Here is a 27,132-nt window from a genome sequence, read left to right as displayed (position 1 = left end):
CATTACTCATATCATAACCAACCCTTAATTAGACAAAATGTGTAAGTTTAGAGATGCAGTCTAAAAAAATGACCCCTAATCGTGGGTCACCCTACTAAATCCTACCAGCAAAGAAGAACATAAGAAGAAACAAACAGTCGATAACCATCCCAACGTGCACATAGTTCACCGAGCACCATCTTCGGTGTCAGTGCTTGATTATACAGAGACATTGAACATCATTTGTCTGCCACACTTCACCCTTATGTTGATAATTTGTTCACTGGCCAAGCAAATTGTCTCACCTTAGGCCGAGCGATGGTAAAAAGCTGGAGTTTTTTTTCTGTATTTCGAACACAATTTGATTCACCGAGTCCAAAATAGGAGGACGTAGGCTGAGCAAAGCGCTTCGGTGCACCTTTGCTCTTCCCACTCAAGTTCAGATTTTGCAAACGTGTTTCAAATGTAGAGTTTTTGTGGCCGAAGATGACGGTTACCACCATGGCGCTAGGTGGTCGTTGGCAGTAATCATACCCACCAAGCAGATGACTCAAGTGGGCACTCCAGCACCGTGGCAACAATAACAACTTTGGAAGTGGTTGGGCTTCTCGTCACAAGATCCGTCCAACGAACCGAAGAAGTTCTTAATTAGAAAAACGATATCCTCCTTCCCAAAAAAAACGACAGCTTTTGTTTTCGGTGCTCCGGTTTGTGCTGAAGAGTGGTTCATGACCTTCCCAGTTTGGGGGATTTTCTCGGAAATAAGTGGAAGTTATGTTTGTAAAAAGTGTCGAATGCCGTAAAGGGAGTTTCAATCGGTTTGTTTTGCGATACTCAATGCAGCACAAATCAAATTAAAATCCATCAAAGCTATTTTTGGACGACTAAATTCATACAGAACAAAAGATTATCCGGGATAAAATGTTATTGTCATCAGCGGTTACTTCATTCGATGTCAGGATAGATGGTTGAACGATATTTGACCAAATTAACGAACGCTCATTAATTGCTTCACCCGAAAAGCGGTCTTTTCGAACCACCCTCCCTCCCTATACGTTAGGGATCATGCACAAATTACGTCACGCTCCGAGGGGGGGGCAGGGGGTCAAGCCAAGCGTGACAAGCTTTACAAAAATTTCGGAGGACTCATACAAAAAACGTGACAAAGGAGGGGGAGGGGGTCAAAAATGTTGAAATTTAGCGTGACATTATTCGTGTACCATCCCTTACGTTTTTAAATTTCCTTAATCGACACAACCCCTTTTATTGTACATTAAGAAAAAACCCTTTCAAAGTTTCAAATCATTCGGTTGATCCACAAATACGCCAGCTCGTTATGAAACCGAATGAGTTGAAAATTTGAGAGATTAAGATTTGAAATTTTCAGGGGTTTATATCAAGATTTATGATTAATAATGTGATTGAATTGTTATAACGAAAACAACACGATTTTTATCTGGAACTTATCGTTAATTATAAGTAATATTCATCATTATCTTGTTTATATCCCATGCCTTGCCAACTCAAGCGTTTTGCTGTAGGCAACAAATGTGTCATACATTTGAAAATTATTACCGTAAACGGGGTAACTTATAGTTTTTTCGAAGAAAACTTGAAAATTTATGCATGCTGTTTCAAAGAATTATAATTTATATTTTTAAAACAAGTACTGGTATCCTAACTATCGATTGCAGTTGATAGATCGCCAAAAAAAATTCTGAATGGATGTATAATTTTTCATCGTAATCGTTACTACACGGTGGTCAATGGAACTGCGCCAAAACCTTATTTTTGCATGAATCGTCGAGAACTGGTGTTACTTTTTTGCACGGTTTTTGACATTTTGAACTGAAAACTTTTTTTGCACGGTACGCATCCACCGTGCAAAACAGAATCGAATGTAATCGTAAGTCGGTTTTCTGTTTTGTGGTTATTTTTGATAGTCGAACTATATTGAACAGTGAATCAATTGTCACCCAACACGCAGCAACAAAGACATTGTCACCTTCCATTCTTGTTGCAACAATTTTATTCCGCAACATCAGTTTATCACCACTTGAACAGAATATGACAAAGATCGATCTCCACGTGCGCAGCGATTTTCTAGGCTTCGCATTGTAATTTTTGAGAACTGTTGCTGTGTTGATAATCATTGACACATCAAAACACAGCATCCATAAAACAAATTTGAGCTTGTGTTTAAAATAACTGATTATTCGCGAGTTGAAAAGGTTGCAACAATGTTGTACTCTGTGATTGTCATGACAATTTCGCTTTTGATTGTGTCCTTATCCGTAACAGTGGCGACAAACGGTTGTGAGCGAGCTTGCTTTGTTGTTTGTTTTTCGTCTATTTTGATGACAATTTGATTCACTGATATTGAATGAATAAGGGAACATTAATAGGGCGTTGCATACATCTAGGCGTTTAACGCTGTATGGAAATTTCTGACTTTGATTACAAAAATGGTCCCAGTTTGTAAAAATGGTATTCGCTAAGAGATTTGATACCGAATCCTTGTTATATTACAACTAGGCTGTCAAGAAGGGACGAACTCATTATGGCTTCATCAAATAGTGATCGTAAAACAGATTGTTTGTAAGCTTTTGAAAAATGCTAATATCTTATATTTTTTTAATATTTATATGTAAATCCTCAAATGTACTTGATTCCAACGAAAATAGGTTTATTACGAGAAGTGTCATGGTAATACTTTTTACTCTTTCATTCGTTCTGCTTAACTGAATTACAGAAACTTTGTTATTTCGTTTAGTATGTTGTGGGTCTCACACTATCAAAGTTACCCGCATTATCAAATAATTTAGATAAAAAGTACAAATTTAAAAGCTTTTTACATGATTTATCGACTAATCATCATAGTAGAGGCATGGGCATTTTTCCACCACAAGTTCTTGTGAAGCCCATAGTAGATACGACTTCCACAGATGATGCGCCTCCGTAGCTCACGGCTATCGTCATTATCAGCCGTGAGTAAATATCCAAGATGGATTAAGTAGTAATTCGCATAAATTCAGATGATGTTGTGTAATGTAAATTTGCGTGTTTTGTAATGTGAATTTGAATTTGTTTTGTAATGTAAATTCCACATGTAATAGTTTTTCTGTGTAATTTACATAGTTATCATTTCTTTTGAGTTATATTTTAATCTATTAAGCTTGGATCATTCAATATTTTGTCCTACACATCTCATAATCACAAACAAAGTTGCACGCCGGCTTCAAGTCGACAGTAAACATCTCTCAGCGGCTCGTATGATTCATTGATCAAATCGGATAGTAGATGCCTCCAGCTGAGAGTTGTCTGTAGATGTTAATCGCTACAACTTCTCCGCCCCCAAGCCGGTTCATCGCCAACGCACTCTGTGCGTACTCTGCTACGCAATGCCAAGTACACGGGCATCCATTGACCACCGCGTAGTAAGTAATGCGGTTGTAGGTAATTTGCCTATCACTACCCGATCAGGAACGAATAACTCGTACCTCTCTATACATATCATAATTTGGTATTATACCTTAATTAGGTATTGTTCAGTTGTCCAGGTAATGCCCACACCTCAATTTGGTATTATTATGGAATTGAAAATATTTATTAAAACAATTAAAAATACCTCATTGATGTATTCGAAAGCTATTGAGGAATGCTTCAGAAATTGAAGTGCTATTGAAAAAAATGATTCTATACACACTCAATCTGTTCGGTAAAAATAACTGGGTTTTGGAACTACCGAAAAAAGTCAGTAAACTAAAAAAAAATGTCAGAAATCGAAAAATAGAGATTTTTCACTGACATTTTGCAGAGAGCTTTCTTTTTATATCATATATCGATAAAAAATAAAACATGGTGAAATTTGCTTTCCAATTACGCGTGGCGACAGTTGTCATTTTACTGACTTTTTCGGTAGTTCCAAAACCCAGTAAAATTTTACCGACCCCAGTAATTTAATCTAAGTGTGTATGGAAACTTATGATGTATTATTAATATAGTGCAATAACTGTCCCAATTTATCAGTTACCTGTTGGTAGAATATGCACGATATTTCATTTGAGGTGTTTTACATCTTATGCAGGGCTCTTTCGTTCCTTATTCATTTTGTAAGAATTGAAACATATCTGGCATGGGATACCTTAGTTCGGTATTCTGCAGCAATTTTCTTCTGATCGGGTACCTGTCGCGATGATTGCATGGAGCGCGTGGCCGAGAGTGATGCTCATTCATTATAACCAACTGTCACGGTTGTCGGTAGTCATCATCACCGTAGAATAGATTCATTATTGTGGTTTATAAGCTTGCGGTTGAGTGGTTGAGATTCGTCGACGTTCGTGTTTCGATTAGTAACTGGCAGTGGGCTTGGCAATGCTTTGCGGTTTCTCGTTTAGTATCACTCTTTTCTTGATTGATCGTTGCAATCATGGGTATTTGGCGAGTCTAGCTGGCCAAAACCCATATATAAAATTCGCTCAGATTTTAACATGATGTTTTGAATGGCGTACACAATACACATATTCATTTTTCCCTTATTAAAGAGTTTGTTAGCACTGCATTACCTTAAAATCACAAATACAAAAAATATAAATTTTAGCTGAAGTTATTTTAAACTATAATTTCGAACTATAATGTCGATATCCTATGATAAAGCATGATGCAGAACAAGCAGACAAACTGCAAAATAATAGATATAGAAAATATTAAGTATATTTTATGTATTATGAATACCTACCAAGAGCAAAAATAAGCACGCTCACATCAGAAAAATCAGAAACTATCAGACAATGAAGCTCAGAATATAAAATTTAACATCCTTTGGTGGATTTGCTGCAAGATTTACTGCGTGAACGTCTGCACAGCTAGAAAGTGTGTTTTCTAACAGTAACTTGGTTCATGCTAATGAAAATAACTCTTTCCATAATTATTTGTCCATCTTCAATTAGATGCTTTGAATGATCGTCTTCCTAAATTTATTTTACTTAACATCGCCATGTAGAGCAATTTTAATTATATTTTTGTATTCATCTAATCAGGACCCGAGCGAAGAGTGTGCGTCCGAAAGCACAAGCAAATGAGTTCGTTTCGCACGTCGCCAGAATGATTGTTTTTTTTTTCTCAGTTTTCGTAGCAAATAGTTTGCGAATTGCAATCCATTCGATTAGAATCGTTTACACAAACTTGTTATTTGGACGGTCGATTTAACGGTTATTTGCAGAGAGGTTTCAAATGCAGAATTCGATGAGTTTGTTCCAATATGAACCAATGCCCAAATATTAGTTATATGTACGTATACGTCTACCAAACGTATTCTATGGCCTTCCTCATCCTATTAACATTCCACAATATCCCGTATCACCTATGAAAGGTCGTAGAGTTCTCTGCATCTTTCTTAAGTATTCGCAAGGACATGACCAGTACAGCTCTCGACTGTTGGAGGATGCGTCAATCTTGTCTATGATTCAAAGGTTGGTCCCAAACCTTCGACTTTGATAACGGACGGGAAGGAGGCAACCCTCATACAACGGTCTAGGACTGTACCACCTAATTCGTGCGAATTCTTTAATGCTAAATCTAATCAGGACCTGAGCGAAAGGGTACATGCCACACATTTTTAGGAAGTCCAGAGAGCAATTATCTTTGAGAGAAAAAAAAACTAAGCTCTTAACTTTAATTACAGAAAGGTATTGAAATCATTTTCATTTTTTACAGAACACCCGTTGCGTTAAGTAAAAAATAAGAATGATTTCGATATTTTCTGTATTTTAGGTGAAGATCATATTTTTTTTTTCTCCTCAAGAGAATTGCTCTCTGGACTTCCTTAAAAGGGTGGCATGTTTTTTTTTCTCAGATGCTGTAAGTTCAATCGAAGATGGCTTCGAAACAGTAAGCACTGCGCGAACGTGTTGTACGGTTTTACGGTTTTATCGTACATACTGAAATAATGGAATCCGACCAACTTTCGGCTCCCTCAGTGATTTAGTGTGCGAAGAAGTTTAAATGAAACATACTGAACTCGTTGAAAAAAAATGTTTTTTTACTTTATGACTATAATATTTTTTCTTGTAATGACCACCCGATACTAATCCGGTAAAAATATTAAACGTGTTGTTTTCTAAAAGTAAAAAAAAATTGTAATTCCGTTACATATTAACCAACTTTTCTTTCGAGTTACTGTGCACGAGCTGTAGCCTCAGGTGCAGGAGCCTCATTGCTAGCTAGCACACGGCGCGCTTTACATCGTGAGACCTACTTTAGTGCGCCTCGTTTCTCTTGAGATGTGTCTAAATGCGATCTCAGACGAGTCTCCCCGAGAGCACATCACCTAGTGCGCGCTTTCAGAATTTTCGTGAGCACGCTAAGATTCCGATGAGCTGAGAGACGGTTTGGTTGGAGGCTCGTCAGTACATTAATGTGCTCCTGAGAAATTTGTAGCTCTACTTGTCATCGAGATGAGATTTTTTTTTTTTTACACCCACACCAAAGAGCTCGCATTGTGAGCTCCCTGGTAGTGGACGCAACTAACAATTAAATGACTAATAAACTAACAAACGCGAAATAAAAACAAACAATTACCATACAGAGGTGCGGTGCAAAAACAAGAAGGTGAATATATCTAGGATCCAGTGGAAATCAGCTTTTCTTTGAAGGATCCATTTCTGAACAAGAGACGTTGATATGCTTAAGCATTAAATAAATCTAATTAAGAATTCGAGTGATTGAAAGTAATGTTTATAGCAATGGATAGTTGAATTTGTGCTACAGCAGATATGCAATAATGTTACCTTTATAATGTTGTTTCAATTTGGTTTTGAAGATATCACGATTATTTATCTGTTTAAGGTATTCCGGGAGGGAATTGTATTTCAGAGGACCGAAATAAGATAATTTTGTTTGTTTAAAACTGCTCTCGATTGCACTAAGCTATTAGCTTGACCATGATTGGATGTTGTAAGAACAAAATTATGATGCAAGTTTTGGTTTTTTAGTATATCATAAACAAAAAGAGACGATTGCAGTTCGCATAGACAACGTATGAGTAGGATACTGTGAAATGTGTTAGCAAAAAGATGGACCGTAGAATAGAGCAGTGGTAATTTAAATATGATTTTTAAACATCGATTTGGAGTTTTTTAAGTTTAGATTTACAAGCATGACCCCACGCAATTATGAGGTATTGGAAAAGAGAATGTACACAACCGTAATAAAATTTCATCAGTGCGTGACGAGGAACAAAGGAGCTCACACGGTACATCATACCACAAAGAGATGCAACTTTACTTTCTACGCTTTTAATGTGATTTTCCCAAGACAGTGTTGAGTCCAACTGAAGGCCAAGATACCTGATTGTAGACACCTCCTCAATAGTGTCTATTCCAAAACATGGATTACCATGATTTTCAAGTTTTTTTTCGTGGGCTATGGAACAGCATATATTTTGTTTTAGAAAGGTTTATGGATAAATAGTTAGTATTAAAATAGCGGATGAGGATTCGCAAGTCCTGTTCAATGCTGATGATTACAGAATTACTATCAGCATCAGGGTAAAAAATGAATGTGTCATCTGCGAACAATCTTGGTACACCAATTAGTGGTAGATTACCAATATCATTTATATACGTAAGGAACAATAGAGGCCCTATATTGCTCCCTTGTGTTACCCCGACGTTAACTGTACCCAAAGAGCTTTTAACACTGTCAATAGCTACAAACTGCTGCCTACTTTTCAAATAGCTCCGAATGATATCATTCGCAATACCCCTAATTCCATTCAACTCTAGCTTTTTCAAAAGGATATTGTGGTCCAGCGTATCGAACGCCTTTTTTAAATCGATGAAAAGCCCTCCTACAACACATTTGGAATCAATTTTATCAATAAGGAAATCTATTAGCTCTACTATTGCGGTTGATGTACTACAGCCTTTTCTGAATCCGTACTGACATTTGTATAAAACATCGTACTTGGTATAAAAATCTGTTATTCTGTTAACTAGCAATTTTTCAAATATTTTATTGAACACAGATAGAGTGAATATTGGGCGATAATTACAGGGATCGTGTAAGTCACCCGATTTATGAATTGGTACAATTTTGGCCAACTTCAGGCAGTTTGGGTAGATCTCAGAGCATATTATTTGATTAAACATTGTTGAAAGAATATCTGAGAATTTTTGGATATTGTTTTTCAAAACACTAGCTGGAAAATCATCACGGCCATTACTTTTTTAGTATCTATCTCTTTTATATATAGAAAAACTTCATTTACATTTGTATGTTTTAGAAAAATAGAATGATTTAGGTGACGCATATTATCAAGAGGATTTAAGTCTGTTTGTCTCGGAATGATATCAGCTAGTTTAGTTCCAACAGTTGAGAAATACTCATTTAGCGCTTCACAAGCTTCGAAGTTATTATTTGTTTGGATACCATCGACATGTAAGTTTATTATATTTTTTTGTTTCGATTTCATTAAATTTTTTCCACAACTTAGAGTTACTAATAGATTCTAACAAGTTTTTGTAGTACACAGTTTTACAAGACTTTTTTGAAACTTCTACTTTTTTGGTTAGGTGTTTCAAAATTCCCTGCAAATGTTGATCATTTGGATTGTTTCTAAATTTTTTTAAATATTTATTTTTAAGTTTTATAAGTTGCCAAAGATCAAAAGTGAGCCATGGACAGTATTTGGACTTAACATTTAGAATTTCAACTTTTTCCGTCGTACAACGAGACAACATTTCACTATATGTTTTAACTATGGATAACAATGAACAATTGACATCATCAGAACAAACAAATTGGTTCAAATAATTATTGAACATAACCCTAGTTTGCGTTTGTTCACAACTTTTTTTGTAAGTGTTACACGATCTTTTATACAAGATAACATGAAAGATGATACAACAATCACATGGTCGCTAACTTCAGTGTAAATCGTATCATGACGAACATTGGGCGTGTCATTTTTCTTGCTGATAAAATTATCAAGAATATTGTTGCTTACTCGACGTGTGACAGATGAATTTGAACATACAAAATCATAAGATTCCAAAAGGTTTTTATAGAGAAGGACAACATTATTGCTGGACAAGTTTGTCGGTACATTCATATCACCTACAATGAAACAAGGTTTTCGACGACAGTCGAACGTCATTATGGCCTACTTTTCCTATCTAAAGAAACAGTACTGAAAAGTTCAACTTTTCGAGCACTTTTTAGTACTATTTTGGGAGGCGTCAAGTAAATATCGTAGTATCTACCTGCCACAGCTTCTGGTTCTACATACGTTGCGTGCGATCCGAATTCAACACAGGCAGGCGATTTGTATTCCGATCGTCCAGCGATTGTAGATGAGGCAGCAGAGTCTGTTCGTGTCTAAGTTGTTTTTGCTCCAATACAGAATACCTATAGACCTATATAACACCAATGAGTGCGAGCCAATTAGTGACATTCACAGCCTACGTGATTGAAAATTTCTGAATTTATACTACGCATGGATGTATGCCCACGTGGGATCTCCGAAATATGTATGAGCAAATAGAAACAATACAATAAAACAGTTTTTTTCGTAATTGCAAAAAATGTTGTATGCAACTCGTTGCAAAACTCGAAAAACTCCTTTTTTTTCAGCACTCGTTGTATTTATCAAACTTGGCGTTGGCAAGCCTCATTGCATAAATGTACAGCTCGTGCTGGAAAAATAATCATTTTTCAACTTGTTCAATAAATAACTATTTTCGTATACTATGGTGATAAACTTTACACTTTCAAAAATTGTATCTAGATGTTGAAAATATTAGTTTATTTCGTCTCATAGGATGGACGTGTTTTCGATGATCACCGTAAAATATTTTGCCAGAGTCATGGTTTTGGGAGCATTTGTGTCTTACAGATTTTCAGTAATTGTCGAAACCTAAATAAAAAAATAAATACTGTGTACGATTATCTTAAGAACAAGTTTGTTCCTTGGATTAGAGATATTGTAGACAGCGTCAGAATTTGTCCGCAAAAAAAAAGAGCCCCATACCACATTTAAACACTTAAATGCAATCTTAACCACGGCACAGTGGCGACCTTCATACAAAGGTCGGACAAAACCTCAAATATGTCCCAAATCGCTTGATAATGGTAATATATTAACTATCTTGGATACCAGATATCATCCCGTTGGAAATAACTGTCAAATTATAAATTCGATTTTGTAGTGAAATTCGTCAAAATTAAGTTTGTTCATTCAATCCAACAAAAAGGCTTTAATTCCAAAAAAAATTGGTTATTATGTTGAAACTTGTGTATAAATCAGAACTAGAGATACATATTTAAGTTCCTTATAGTAATTTCAGTGAAGTTTTAAACGATTTATGACACTTTATACAGATTTGAATGATGAAATAGATAAATTATAATAAAAATGAAAATGGAATTTACACCTATAGGGGCAAAGAGAGGCAAGAAAAATTATTGCACGTTAGAAAGTATGGATGATTTGCTACCTCATAGTGAGTGACTCATTTTCTCGAAACGCTTCACATAAAACGGACGAAATTTTGAATTTTTTTAAAAATTTTGAAGAAATAACATTTTTTTCAACAAATAACCATTTGATGTGTAGAAATTGATATTATTATATCCAAGTATAAGGCTTTAGACTACGCCTTCAAATGAAGCCTATTGAGCTTAAATCGGTTATAATTTCGTTGAGAAACAGTTGTTTGAAGTTTGTTAGGTGAACCATAGTTGATGAATTTGAAGCAGTCCAATTTTGCTGACTTTCCCGCACTTACGATGCTGTCAAAAATCGAAAACAAAACAAATCAATCTCAAATTTTGCGAAACCGTCACTCAGAAGTCTATAGAAAATATTAACAAATGATTTTGAGATCATGCATTTTTGAGGTTTTGTCCGGTCATACGCCACTGTGCACAGTGGTTTAAAACCCAAAAAACACGATCATCAGCTTTTTCAGTATCAAAGAGTGAAAATATTGCCATACTATATTCGGCGTAGTTACTGCATATGTTAAGCAGCAACTTTTGACATTTACAAATTTTTGACTTATTTACTCATAAGTTATATAAAATTTTTATTTTCTCTGTTTGTCATTAAAAGCATTTGGTGTCGTCGACAAAGTCGACAAAAGACACGCGAAGACACGGATGAGTCCACTTGGAAAACATAGTACAGATGTTGGCCTTTCTAATGCATGTAATTTTGTTTGCAACTTTTTGCAACTTTTTGAGATACATTAGTGTAAAAAAGGTGAATTTCCCACAATAAAATGCTTATAACTCATAGAAAATAAAGATATTGTCTTGGTATGTTCAGCAAAGTTTTGTATTTTGAAAATATAAACATAGTCCTAGAACATTGTAAGCCATGAAAATCGCTACGAAAAAAGTTAAGTGAATATTTGTACTTTTGAAGTGGTTTTTATATGAAAATCGCTATACATCGTTTATTTTAATAGATAGAGTTAAAGTGTCTTCGACAACTTTTCTTCATTTAACAATTCCAACAACTTTGTCGACGACACCAAATGTTTTCAACGACAAACAGAGAAAATAAAAATTTTATATAACTTATGAGTAAATTAGTCAAATATTTGTAAATGTCAAAAGTTGCTGCTTAACATATGCATTAACTTTGCCGAATATAGTATGGCAATATTTTCACTCTTTGATACTGAAAAAGCTGATGATCGTGTTTTTTGAGTTTTAAACCACTGTGCTGTGCACGGTTTCGAAATATGTTAGGGTCTTAAGCGCTTCAGATGTAACTCCCTTCAAAAATTTTGAATGGGTAAAAGTTCAACACAAGTCCTGTGACGAAGCTCACCCCATAGTTGTCGTTTTAAAAGCTCTAATCATAAAAATATTGCATGTTTGATAAAATTAGACGGCATGTTTCCAAGTATTCTCTTGTAAGGGGAAAGCAACAGATTCAAAATGTGGTAGATCTTTGGCATAAAGCCGTTTGGTATAAAGTCATTCGGCATAATGGTCATTTGGCATAAAATCGTTTGGCATAATGGTCGGTTGGCATAATAGTCATTTGGCATAATAGTCGTTTGATATAATGAGTCTGAAGCCAAGAATTTCTTAAGATGACATTCGTTTTTACATTTCATTTGAATCTTTCTGATGGCATCAGGCTTCCCGACTAAGGGTACATAACAAAATTATATCAGCACATGTTCTTATGTTATAAGGTTTTTTTCGAACATAGGTTGTTACAAACTTGATGCAGGATGTTGTTAAAATAACTAAAATTATAACAAAAAGTGTAACATAAACATAACAAAATGTGTTAAAATTCTATCAAAAACATATCAAACCAAGTTATAATGTTTGATACCAAGTATCAAAATTATAATTCTGTTCGATATACGATAATATTGTATATTATCGAAATGCATAAGTATCTATTTAATTTTGTTATAAAGTTGTTAAAAATGAACAAAAAAAAATCTTAAAGGGAAATAAAACACATTATGTTATATTTTTATATTTATTATGTTCTGTGGATAACGGAGCCTAACAAAATTATATCATAATATGATATGCATATCACATTCTGATAAAATTTTATTATATTTTTGTCTAGTAGGGGGTTTTGGAATCAATTGGTACAAAATTATACTTTATTCAACAATTGAATAAACTAGAGAATGTAAGGAAAGTCATTGCCAATAGAATTTAATTATTTATTCAGAAATTTCCCTTTTTTTAATATTAATTTTCATCGCTGAGCCAAAAAAACAATGATGAAGTATCAACAAAATCAAGCAATGTAGTTGGTTGATATGTTGTGCAAAAAATAAATACACATTGGCAATATACTATTCAATAGAAAAAAATATTTCCTGTGAAAGATGTGACAAAATTTCTTTTACATAGACATTCTGATCCTCCTATATTTGATGTATGTATGGATGGTCACGAGAAACAAACCTGATGGCCAAGTGGGTCGCGCATCCAAGAAGATTGAAAACCTATGAGTTACACTGTATGACGAATTCTGTGTTAAGTGTTTGAAGACCACCAACGATGTCAAAATAAAGACTTCAATTTATATTTGCCAATCTGATCATGAAAACATAAACAATCACGAATTTCGGACATATTGATGATAACAATTTCATTTAGATTGTGCAATATTATAAACTATGAGTTGTGGGCATTGAAGGAAGTCGACCGGAGAGCTTTAGGGATTTGAACGTAAAGTTCTGCCAACAATACTCGGCGGTAAGTTAGAAAATGGCATCTGAATCACGGGTTGTATATACCAAGTGTATAAAGAGGTGAAAATTTTCAAGCGTATAAAATACGGCAGGCTGCGTTGGGCTGGTCAAGTTACCCGTATGGCGGAAGAAGTACAAACAAAGATAATATTCACCAGAGTACACGGACGACGCAGCCTCCGTCGTGGTAGGCCATAAACGATGACCTTTTGCAGTTGAGGACGACTTAGGGACATTCAGGACGACTGGAAGCGATTGGTTCAGTGGAGAAGACTCGTATATTCGGCGTAGATTCATCTTAGCGGATGGGGGTCCATTAAGTATCAAGTAAGTAGTAACATCCATTGGTGATACCAGTGATCCCTTTTAAAAGTGTAAGTCACTCATGGTTTATCAAAAAACCGTTCAAAACGTGATTCGCCACTAACTTCATACCACTCTGTTATGTGTGGAGGTCAAAATTTAGATGTGGTTTCTGTCATCATGATGGTTGTTTAAAGTCGCAGTCCACCTTCTCAGTTTCCTCAAGGCATCAGTGAATATGGAAGAATTGAATGTATTGCAAATGCGTATCATGGATGTTTAGCTCAATTGGTATTTGATTGATTGAAACACAAACAAAACAACCAGGATATAATTGCTTGCCAATTTACAATCAACATCAATTTGTGATGTTTATCTACGTGATGAGCAAATGATATTTTTAAACTATCTCCTATCCGTGATCACCGTGATAGTAGCGGTGTTGGCGGTGGCATCAGTAGATAATTATGTAATCAACCCGAAACTGTCTATGCGGTGAGCAAGCTTCCAACATTCATCGGCCGCAGCACCGGCTCATCGATCGATACCAGACTGCGGGAGAGCAGCGGGCTTTCGCGCCTGTTTAGCTACGCTGCCCGTGAAATGATTAAATAGTCGGTCAATGGATGGAAACCGGCTGTGAAATTTGTTTGCTTGATAGTAGTATAGATATCTCTACCACACTCCCTAGCGAAAGTTTGGGAACACCTTTAAAGAACATACATTCGAAAGGCAATGATTTTACCTTACTTCGTAGTTATTTCTACCGAAAAATGTGTTTAATATTGCTTATTAGAATAATCTTCACAGCAATTGATTGACATTCTTTAAATTTTATTTGCAAGTTTTTGGTGGAAACACTATGATTTGAATTTTATCAACTTTAAGTAGTTTTAGGATTTTTTTCCGACAAAATTTTACAAATGCTCTTCAAAAAATATAGGATTAGAGTTCTATTACCACATTGATTTAAAATTTTGATCATTTCATAGAGAATTTTGTTTTGTCAGTGTAATTTTATTTCAAATGTTACAACTTCGTGTAAAAATTTAATAAACAAAATCCGATTTTTAACTTCAAATACCCACGAAGTAAGATTGAATCATTGCCCTCCGTAAAAGCTATAAAGAGTTTCAATTAAACGTGTAATCACATAGATAAGGGCAACACATTTTTGCATATTTTTTTGGGTTTGACCCAAAACTTTTACACGGGAGTGTACCTTCTGCCAAAACGAACGATACCCGTTGGTGCAGTTCGTTGGAATCTGCACACTAAAGCTAGATGATCGTCGAGCTAAACGGCCTGAGGATGACGGCAGCTGATGGATGATGGCAGAGTGACTGCAACCCGCCGAAATGTGATACGGGGTTCGCTAGGGGTGCCTAGGGGAATATACACTGTCGGGGCAAAACGCACCTTGTAAACTTCTCAGAGATAATTTGACGAAATAACACTACTTCCCATAACACTTTCCATTGAGCTCTCGATTGGAGCAATCCGTACTCTATTGGTGGTCGAACCGGATAGAACGATTTTTTTTAAATGAACTATAATTACGTAAACTTGCTCATTTGAAGTCTTTACCATCTTTGTGATGCACAATGGTATCAGCTTGTAAGCGAAAATCATCCAAAATTCGTGATTTTAATTTTCTAAAACTCTACTATAATTACCCTAAAAATTCGGACTAAACATAAACCAAATAGATTCGCATATTGAAACACTACTTACACATTATTTTGTCTTCATTCTGACACATCTTTCTTAAATAGTGCGTTTTACCCCAGGTCCCCCTATGTGCGGTCGGTGCTGGTCTCAGCAGCGCATAGTAGATTGCGGTATTGTTTTTTGGTGAGGTCAACAGGTCGCCGAATGACATTTACCGATAGGGGCTGTGGAGACGACGACGAGGTTCGTTACTGCAGAACAAAAATTGGTTGATCAAGTTGTCCAAACACAAACATGTGTAGAATACAAATATGACATTCAGATGCAGCATTCAGTTTTTAAGATGATTTCATCGGGAAATCATTTGCGAGATAAATTATATACAAATAATCGACTAAGCTCGATGCCAAACTCGCATCAGTGCTAATAAACTAACAAAAATGATGCATTCCGGTCTTCTTTGACTGAGCGATCAAGTAACTTAATGGTTCGATGATGGTTGTTAAAGGTGTTCGACGATTAACGTCGTTTATCTGGCTTAGATGTCGTTGAATGATAGTTATTAAATTTGATTGGGGTTTCAGAATGCTGAATTGAGTTATGAGACAACGTACGTAGATAGTAGCACAGGATAAGTTAAAATGTGCCCTATGAGAAGCGAGTCGATGGAAACTGTGAATAGATAGGCATTCAAAATAGAGCTTTCGATAATCGTCAGCCAGGAAATTTAACATACTGTTTTGGTTCCTATTACGGACAGCTTTTAATTCCGGACACTCTTCTTTGTATGGGAAACATTTCAGACGAAATGTTTCAATTTCTGCCGTTCAAAAGTTCACTTTTTTGTAGCTTGTTTTAATAAGCATTTTTCATCAATATCTATAAAAATTAACATTTCCCAACTGCATTAAACGTCTGTTTAGTGGTTTAGCGATTTCAATTAATAATTTGACTTCTCGATTTACGGTTTTCATGAGCTGTCCGGAATTTGAATCAAAGTGTCCGGAATTCAAGGCAAAAGTAAGGAAGCGCCCGGAATAAGAATCGTGGAAAGTCCACACATTTGTATTTATTCAAAATTATTCACGTTGCGGAATCAAAATCTTCGCCCATCATTCAAAAGATAAGTGTTTTCAAGGCTCGATAATGCGGAAGAATCATACAAACTGATTTATTTTATATGCTTTTTGATCAGTCCACTTAGGCCTTAAGTGTCCGTAATAAGAATCAAAACGGTATCTTATATAGTTTCATCATGGCACTGAAACATGTGTTATGATAAAAAGCTTTAAGAACACCTTACAAATAATTTGATTCCGCTATTTGAAATACATTGAATAAATGAAAATGTGCGCCCTTTTCTCAATTCTTATTCCGGACGTCACCTTACTATTGCTTCATATTCTGGTCATTTTGATTCAAGTTTCGGACTGCTTATAAAAAGCACGGAAAAGTCATATTACACTGCGGCACATGTTTTGTCTCAAGCAACAAAATACCGTTATTTACTGAATAAAGGGTTGTTGCTGTTTTCAAAAATATCATAGCACGTCTAGTTTTTGAGATATTGACTGTTGAAAATGCGAAATTTGATTATTTCAATCAACTTGCAAACAAGTTTGTCAGCTTGTATGGCAATTTATTCGTTTAATTTGCCACAATAAATTCAATATTCATGTGCACAACAATTATTATCAACAAAGTTCATGATAAGCAATTCTCGCTGAAATCAGACCGCCATCGGCACCCATCGTTAGAATTCCAATTTTATGTCACTGATCGCTAGTTTTCGATAAAACTTAAGGGTGGTCCTTTCTGTTTTCTCAAACTGGTGGACCCCTCGTATGCCAGCTAGCTGAACAGTTTGCGAAAAAGCCAAAAAAACAACATCTTGAATTTTGTTAGAAAGATCGTATTTTCGCCATTAGCGCACCGCTTGTTTTGAATTCTGAGATCACCATCAGAAAGCTAAGGGAAAATTGCGTAAGATAGGCTACAAAAACTAGATGAGCAAAGGTATTTACCCTATGATATGAACGATTTTCTAAATCATGTTATACGATTTGGCGTACGAGGAGTCCACCAATTTGAGAAAACAGAAAGGACCACCCTTAAGTTTTATCGAAAACTAGCGATCAGTGACATAAAATTGGAATTCTAACTATGGGTGCCTATGGCGGCCTGATTTGAGCGAGAATTGCTCTGATACTTTTGATGCTCAAAAGTTATATTTTCAAAGTTTCGAAAAGTTTCTTTTTTTGCTATACATATAACAGAAAAGAATAATTTTATATGGAGACTGCAGGCATGTAGGAAAAATCAATTTAATCAAAATTTAATCGTGCAATTTCAACCAAATTATATTTTTGATGAAAGTTACAGTCATCTATTGCATGCTTGGTGGATTAGATCACAAAAAAAAATGATAAATCAAACTTTAAATTTCATGTAAACATCATTGAAAACAGTAGTGTTTTACAAAACTTTGGCAACTTATAGCTAAAAATTGTGATGTGCTGGAACATTTCTGAGAATGGTCTCAGATACAGCAACCCGAAATCTTCTAGAAACACACAAAAATGTTATTTTCGTTACGCTGTGTTATTAATTGAACTCACCAAACATTAGGACATTTGGGTATTTTTAATTTCTGCTAATTAAATCACGCCTCATAAGTAGAACAGCAGTTTTTGAAACATTTCATGTGTAATGTACCCCATGCAAAGTAGAGTGAGTACCTGTAATGTGATCTTAACATATTCATTGTTCTTCAATTATGTATCGCTATTATTGTCCAAAAATATAATTTTCAATAAGTGAAAACATTAAAATTACATCTTTATGGAAATTATTCATCTGATCTTTAATAACTCAAAATTCATAAAATTAGGAGCTGAAAATCTTCCGTAATGCTTTTCTTTATTATATTTCCTACAGCTTCATTGGTTCTGAATATATAATGTTAATCTTGATATGTGGGTATGATATGATTATAAATATTTTTTCTTTAAAAGTCATAATTTTCGAATAGCCAGAATATGTATATACCGTTTTGACTCATATTTCGATCACTTTAGTCAACATTTACTTCAAATGCATCAAAGGGGGGCAGGGCAGGGCCGTACAATGGTTTGTATGAATTTTCCAAATATTGATTTCAGCCTTCATATGTATATATCATTGCGTCGTGGTAAACTTGTTGGCTAGTAGATTTTTCCAGAAATCAACCAGAAAATTTTACGTTGCAACGTTTCTCACTGGCCGTTGGGTTCGTTGAAACAATTCAGGCGTCCATCAAAGATCTCACAAGAAATCATTCAAAGATTTTATCAACAGTTTGCACTATATGTTGAGAGGAATCTGCCAAACCACTATTATGGAACTCGGAAGCTCATACCAAAGATCTGACAAGTCATCATGAAACGACTTCCCTAAGGAATTCTTTCAAGAATACACCAACAAATTTGATAAAATCCCCTGGGATTCCTCTAGACGATTCTTTTTTCGATCTTCAATGAGTTTTTGAGAACAACCACTCCAGAACTTATATTCAGGAATCGTTCCTCTAAATACTTTCAATTCCTTCAACAAGTATCTCAAGGTATTTTTGGAAGCATCTTTGCAATCTTGCCAAAAATTTCTTCAAAACATACAAAACAGGAAATCCTTCATTAATTCCTTCCAGAGTTCTAGCAAATAACTTAATGAGAAATTACAGGATGTCCCAGAAATTATGGGCACGGCTTTGATAATTAAAATCATAGTACTTTTCCAGACAATCTAATATTTTTATGTTTTTGTATTTTTCTATATGGTTGAAATACAGCATCTGTGATATATTTGCTTGATTTAATAATAAAAATTTTCAATCCAAACGAAATTTTGATTTTAGAAAAATAATTCTTACCTGTTCAGCACAGACCCTACATTTTGCTTTTGTTGAAAAATAACTAGCAAAATATATTTTTATCAAAATCTTAAGCCGTGGTGAGTTCAAGTACATTGTATCAATGATGTTTTACAAAAATTTTGTTCGAAATTTCATTTGGCTTTGTTAGAGAACATTCGAACAAATGGTAAAATTTCGAAAATCTCGTATTTTTATTTCCACAAAAGACAACATCACGAAATTATAACTCTTCGGGTATTTTGAATATTATTAAAAACAATACATTTCAGATTTACGAAAGGTTAATCCCTATTCTCTTGGATAAGCAACTTTAATTTAACATGATTTATTGGTAAATCTTACATTTTTAAGTAGATGAAAAAACGAATTTAGTACTTGAAGTCGAGTCTAGTACACGACACTGAAGACCGCCTTACAGTTGAGGTCGAAATACGCGTATCTGTCAAAGGATACAAACTCTAGTGGAATTGAATGGTTTAGTACTAAATTCGTTTTTTTCATCTACTTATAGGTATTCTACTAAACAGCTCGAAGATTTATTATCCTACATTTTTGTTTTTTGACCATTTTCAAATTGACCACGGCTAGAATCGGATTTTTAGTTCCAATATAAATTTTACATGCTTGGGTTTAAAATTTAAATTTAAATAAGTGCAGTGTTGCGATGGATCTTCTTCGCGAACGATAATCTACGCATCTTCGCGATCCAACATTCGCCAAAATTCATTTTTCTTTTTTGCCCCACGAAGAGCATCGCAAAAAGCGAACGGATGCAACGCCGAAGAAGCAAAATGAACACACCGATAAGTTGCTCGCAAAGCACATCCACTCGTAGGATTAACTTATCCACGCGCTGTTCATTCCTGCGATTCATTGCAAGGTTGCTCCTTCTCGAAAGTCCAGCAAACATTCTGCTGGTCGCGCATGCAGATGATCGAATGATCGATGATGACTTCTGCGAGCCCGCATGAATATGATCGAAGTGAATATTTCCCTATTCTTCGCGAAGAGCAGGCAGCGTGGATCGTACCGCTCACATTACCAAGCGATGGAAAATCATCCGATTATAACGTCGGGAGAAACAGCAATCTGAAAATGAAACACGAACGAATAAACCACCCGAACGATTGTTCGGGTTCATTCGCAGATTTTGTTTTGATGACTAGGAAAATTCATCGTGCCTCGTGTTTCCGATCGCTGTTCAGCAACATTGAATAAGTGATAGGGAGTCATGCACAAATTACGTCACGCGGGGTTGCAAAATGGTGAGTCGACAACCAGGAAAGAGCGTCCAACATAGCTCTGGACTCGAACCAAGCGTGACAAGCCTTACAAAATCTTCGGAGGACACAAAAAACGTGACAAAGTGGGGGGAGCGAAACTTGAAATTTGAAATTTAACATGACATAATTTGTGTACCATTCTTAGTCCGTTCAATTATCATATCGTCGCTGATAAATATTTTTTTTTCAGATTTTTATTATACGCACTTTCTGACGTAGAACAATTTTTGTAAAACAAAGTCGCTCAAAAAAAATGCGATTTGTGCAAGACTGATAAGAAATGCTTCAAGAAATGTTCCGCAATCACCACATTAATAATTAAATTATTTAGTAAAAAATCACAATCTACATTGTTGGGTACAGTAATCAAATGTGTAAAAACCAGATTTTTATCTTCTCTAGTCTTGAAATGGCAGAATGGTGAAGTCGTGCCCATACTTTCTGGGACACCCTATAAGGGGATTCATTCATGTATTTGTTAAAATGAATTCTTTTGCATATTTTTTAAAGAATTTCTTTCATTCATTCTTCTTAAAGATTCATACATAAATTTTACAAATTATGTTTCTGATTTTCTTAAAGATTTTACACCAAACTCATTTTGATTTGGGTACTCTGAACAATTCTAAGAGAAACTACTTAGCAATAATTTTAAGACTTTTTCACGCATTCAATTAGGAATTGCACTAGAGACATCTTCAAGTTTTGCCTTAGGAAGGGTTTCCCTAAGAAATTGCTCTAGGAGTTCTTTGAAGTAATTTTTCTATTTTTTTGTCTTTATCTTAATTAATCCATAAATACCTTATAGGCTTCTAAAAAAGAATACCTCCAATAATTGTAACTTGTTTAAAAATTTTAGATATACTTCCCTTAGAATAAGGTGGGGCAAAAGTTCGACCTTAGTAGTATAACCAAAGTTTCCAGGAAAACAATAGTAGATGAAACAAAACAAATACCATACAGTGAACATGCAATATATTGGCTATAATTTTGCTGAACAAACTTGTATCAAAATATTTACCCATTTTTATTTATAACAGTTTAAAAATTAATTGTCTTAAACGAACTTTTGCCCCACCGGTGGGGCAAGAGTTCGAATCTAATGTAGGGCAAAAGTTCGCTGGCTAAAACACAAAATATCGATACTTTTATGACTTATGTTTGCCGAAAAATACACACAAAGTTTTCATCAAAAAATTGCCCAAAACAGTGCTAATTGTAATATACCCAAAAATAGCAGTTTTTCGCAAAACTAAGTGGAAATGTGAAATTTTGGTAACATTTTTCGCACTATCAGGAATTTTGCTAAATTTGAAGATAATATGTGGATTCCAGGAAATTTGCAAATGTTTCCATGAGTTTATAAATGAGTCGAACTTTTGCCCCTCTGATTCGAACTGTTTTCCCCACTATGGGCCAAAAATTGTTTCCAAGCATTCATGCAAAAACTAATACACCTCAAAGCATCCTGACAATAGGCCTAAAAACGTCCTTATATAAAATATTGTAAAAATTTTATCTTCATTTGGTTTCATGCATCGAAAGTTTGACTAAAAATTACAATCTTCACGTAAAAAAAACGACAAATAGCCATTACTTTTCCAAATCTCAATCAATTTTTATGATATTTGGAGCGAAAGTCCCTTACTTGAAAAGCATTCGAACCACCATGACATTTATAAGTTTTGTTTTGAATTGAGCTAGAAATCTTAAAAAGAAACTCTTGCCCCACTCGAACTTTTGCCCCACTTTACTCTATATTTTTTCAGACTTTCTTCCTGGCACAATACAAAATACAAATAAAACAAATAAAATTACCCTAGGTAAGGCATAGACATATCATATGGTGATTCAAGTACAATTTTTTCCAGGAAATTGGGGAATCCTTCATATATTTTTTCAAGAACTCAATATATGAAATCATTTCAAGATTCTTCCCCCCGCATTTCTTGAGGAATTCTCGAATAGTTCTCCGAAAAATGTTATAGAGAATTCTGGAACTTCTACGAGTTCTTTCGAAAAAAAATATTTTCAGAATTCAATCAGAAGTAGGCCAAATGATATACAGTGGATCCACAATTAAGAATCGTCCGCAATTTATGAATCAGCTGACTTTAAATGACAAAATAACAACAAAAATCAGCACAAAACATCACGTAAACAATTTTACTCAAAATAAATTATAAGCGAAAATGTTTCCGTGATGTTTTGTGCTATTTTTTACTGTAATTTTGTCCTGTAAAGGCAGCTGATTCATAAATTGTGGGTGATTCTTAATTGTGGATTCACTGTACTTTGATTTTAAATAGGAACTACATCTATAAAACATATCGTAGGTATTGATTGGTCTGGGAATCAATATTGTAGTTTCCCTAGGACCAAATTAATGATTTATCTCAGCACTCCTCCAAATATTCAAACAGGAAGTCTTCCATTCATGTATTAGGAATAATTGCAGAGAATTTTTCAAGACATCACTAAATTCTTATTTCAGGTTAATATTTATCCATATATTCCTTTGGCAAAACCAAAGAACCAACTGCAGAATTCAAATTTTTTTCTTTGATTCCATAAGCTTCTGCAAGCTATAAAAAAAACTCCCAGTGAAATCCTTAGAGGAGTAAGAAGGAATTCCTTAAGAAACACTTGGATGTATATTCGTTGCATTATTGCAAAAAAAAAAAATATGTAGACATCTCTGGATGCAAATCTGGTAAAATTGTTTCAAACTATACTTAAAGGGATTACAAGAAGAGTTACTGTGGAATTTAATATTATAATTTTGAAGGAGCTTCTAAAGGAATGTGTGGATTTCATTGAGAGAAATTGCTCAGGAATGAGATAGATGGAAAAAACCTAAATAGAAAATTTATTTCAGAGTAATAGGAAAATTACCATGAGTGATGTCTAAGGAGAAATAGAAAATATTTAAATAATTCTAGAAAATACATTGAATGTATTCTTGAATCAATCTTAGGAAAAATAAAATACGAGTTTAATTCCCAAAGAAATTCAAGAGGAAATACTTCATAACATCTATTGAGGCAAAGCAAATTATCCAGAGGGTAAACTAAGAACTAATCCTGAAAAAAAATTCCAAGGCAACCCCTTGCTAGAGAAAAAGAGATGCCTGAAAAAAATCAAAAGTTTTTCCTAGAATGAATGTTGGTGGAAAAAATCTAAAGGAATTCTAGAAAAACTGTATGAAATCATCACATTCCGTTTCATGGCAAGATTGAATTTAATGATCAATAGGAACTCAGGAATATTCGGCAGAATTGTATTAGAGTAAAATATGAGGAAATTTTGCAAGAATTTTCAGAAAAATTTAAGAGATACCTTTAGTAGTATTCTTCGATGTGTCCTAGGCTGCATATCCTTGAGATTTAGAAAAAAACCAAAAGGCTTTTCTGAACGATTTTTGGAGGAATCATATTTATGTTCATGGCAGATTCCTTGAATAATTATCCGGAGAAGTAAAGTTTTTAGAAATAACAAAATGTGTGAGAAAAAAAACAGAAATGAAAGCTTTGACAGGAATTGAAGAAAACATTTCCTTCATAAATATCCAAAAATAGTCCCAGCGGAACTTTGATTCAAATTCCTGGAAGAAGTAATTCTTATGCAAGATTATCTTAATTAGTAAAATTCGAAGACGGCTACTTGGAGAAACCAATCAAAAAATTTCAGTGTGATTTTTAAGCATAGTTCTGGGGCATTATGAAAATAATAATTTTTGTTTAATTTTGAACGAAATTTTCAGAGAAATCTTTACAATAAACTATTACGATTTTTAAAAGTTATAGAAATTCTCGATGGATCTTATTAATAATCCTCTGGAAGAATTCTTGGAGGGGTTGTAAAATACCTAAATGCTTCGTTAAGAACTTACTACAGAAATTTGAAATACCTTTTGATTTTTTTTTCGGAATAGTCTATGGGTAATTATGTCGAGAAACATTTAAAAAAAAACCATGTAGGAATCCTTGGCGAAAATTCTGGAGGCATTCCTGAAGGGATTTTAATCTAATCTTTTTAAGAATCTTTCGGTTGGATTTGTTTTAAGATAATTAGTAGATCTGCTTGCAAGATCGTTGATAGAAACCTATTGAGTTTCATAAAAGATTCTGGCAGATTTATCATTTGCAGACTGTTGATAAATTCTTTGAATAGTGAGATCTTTACCACAGCTTTGCTATTTTTGTGAACTTCCAAATTTTCAATATATGCCATATAATAATTAGTACAGATTGTACTAAATATTGCAAAGGGTACTGTACTGTACGGGCCAGAAAAACAATATACACATTGATCACTTTCCTTACAAAAAATCTAAATTTATAGCGCTCTGATGTTCATCTTATCTGTAAAAAAAACTTCGAATTCATCGAATAAAAAAATTAAACATTTCAGAAACAAACTTACCCAGATATACAATTTTGATCAATATATTGGATATATTTTCAAGGTAGAAATAGTTAGAACAATAGAATAAAATTATTTTACAAAATTGTACAATTTTCCGGGATGAAAAATCGTAAACCATTAGTTTTTAATTGAATTGATGGGTTTTCGTAGATCTGTGTATTTCCATGGCGTAAAGTGAAGTAAAACATTTTATATTCGTTACTGTAATACGTTAAATTAAAATCTAAACTAACAAATCCTATGAGCAATATATTACAGTCATAGTCAACATAGCTTTTACAAACAGAAATAAATTGTTTTTCAAAATTAGAACCCGTTATGAACTTTCAAATAAGGTGAATATCACGTGAGACAAACTCTAAGCTTGTACGGTGTGTTAGCCTTCTAAATTTTGTGACGGAAACATCGTGAAATCTAATGCATCGTTCAGCAGTGCTGTCTAGATTCACCCACTGACAAATTTCCAAACAATCAAACACGCCAAGCAGAACCCCATCAATCTCAGGCTTTTCCCTTCACGACTAAAGCTCAACAATGTGATGTGTCGTCGGCTCACCCTTCAAAAGGTGTATCACTTACGCGGGGTCTTAACTGTGTTCCTAACCCGACCAGAACCACATAACAAAATTATAACACATTCCTATCAGAAGCTGTTAAAAATAACAAAAGTTGATATAATTTTGTTATTAGAATGGCTTTGTTCTCAATTTGTTATATTTTCTGTAACACATTTATAACAACATTTGTTATATTTTTGACATCTCTTTTATAAGTTTGTTGCAAATAAAATCCGATGTCATAAACAGTAACATGATTTGCAATAATTCTGTTGTTTTGTAACATCCTTGCAACACATTCTGTAATAATTTTGTTATAATTATAATGAGGTTTGTTAAATTTTTGTTTTGATTGGTGCAAATTTTGTTAGAATTTTTGTTATTTTAACTACTAACGGTACATGTTTTATAACAACTGGTGATATAAAAACATCATATCAGGGGAACACATTCTGTTATAATCTTGTTTCTTCCGTTTGGTCGGGAAGCATTCTATATGATCAGTACTTACCACCAAAAGCAGCATCGGCAGATTTCCCATCGCTGTCAGCAGCATTTTTTTTTCTTCTGGCTCTTAAGTATGAATAATGCTATTCACTTGCTCGTCGCGTTGATTAGTTGTACCTCGCATGCAGAGGAGTAGACAAATCTCTTCTACTGCACAGTACGAAGGTGGTGTTTTCGTTCGTTGATGAAGATGATGATGCTGCGCGAGTAACAATTGTTTACCTATTCATTAACACCACACACACATGCACAAACCGGTGACACTAGGTGCGACTAGAGTTCCTATTCAGTTCTAATGCCTACAAGCAATTGATATTGCTTTGCTGGATTTAGCTTTTCCTTACTCAACGCGTTCTATACGTATGATCACATCCACGGATTCTTGAAACGAACAAAGGAAGTGCACCGATCTTCGCGAACCTTTTGCGCTATTGTTGTCAGAGTGGCGTGCACTAATGCGCTGTTTAACTTCTATTCTAAATGCGAGCTATCGTTAAACAAATAAATAAGCGAATTACATAAATACTAAAATGGAATGGGATGAACTATAGGGTACGATCGCTCGACGACGACGATAGACATTCGCAGTGCCTCTTCTAGCGTCAATTCTAAGGGCAAACAGTGACAAACATCAACAGTTCAGAGCGCCCACTACAGTGCGGCATTTCGAGCCACGTCGGAGGAGTATCGATGGATGTGCACTTCGAATGGCGCGCCGCCACTTGCCATTGATTGAAGATCCGGCTTTTGATCACATCAGTCACACTGTGGAATCATAATCGAACAAGTGTCTTTCAAGAATACAGTTTCACCGGAAAACTGATTTTTTTTCACTTCCAGAAGGGAATTATTTCCCGAAGTCCTTGTAGATCCTACAGGATCATCCAGAACTTAACCCAAAAAAAACTTAAAAGCACCAAATTGCAATCCAAACGGGTCGAGCGATTGCGAATGACTGGTCCGCGCATTGGCGAAAACTTCACTTTAAATGTGGCACTTCATCGGCGAGGCGCACAACACACTCGACGCGTAGACGATCGATGGCTCTCACGCAAAATTGATGTTCCGCGTGATCGCGTCTCAACAAAATCTCCGCAAACAGGCGTCGCGACGCCTTCCTGCGCAGCAGCCCGTTATTGAACAACCGAAATCAAAACAAACAGCTGAAAAATGTTTGTTTTTTAACGGTGAGTGCCGTCGGTGAGAGAGAGAGCATCCGAGCACGTGGGGCTGTTCACGCGATCAAGAGT

At 34.8% G+C, this 27,132-nt stretch overlaps 1 protein-coding gene across 2 annotated transcripts in view; it reads right to left on the bottom strand.

Annotated features, from left to right (window-relative positions):
- The window catches only part of LOC5574260 (glutenin, high molecular weight subunit DX5), a 191,512-nt gene extending 164,647 nt beyond the window's left edge, over positions 1-26,865 (bottom strand). For both annotated transcript variants that reach the window (XM_021850085.1, XM_021850086.1), the window contains exon 1: positions 25,887-26,865. In XM_021850085.1, coding sequence (XP_021705777.1) covers positions 25,887-25,931 — 45 coding nt within the window. In that variant the 5' untranslated portion in view covers positions 25,932-26,865. The remainder of the gene's footprint in view (positions 1-25,886) is intronic.
- Positions 26,866-27,132: the final 267 nt, after the last annotated feature.

The sequence above is a fragment of the Aedes aegypti genome, chromosome 3, assembly GCF_002204515.2.
Source record: "Aedes aegypti strain LVP_AGWG chromosome 3, AaegL5.0 Primary Assembly, whole genome shotgun sequence".
Lineage (NCBI taxonomy): Eukaryota > Metazoa > Arthropoda > Insecta > Diptera > Culicidae > Aedes > Aedes aegypti.
The sequence above is the reverse complement of the archived record's forward strand: the minus strand, read 5'-3'. Positions and strand labels throughout refer to the sequence as shown.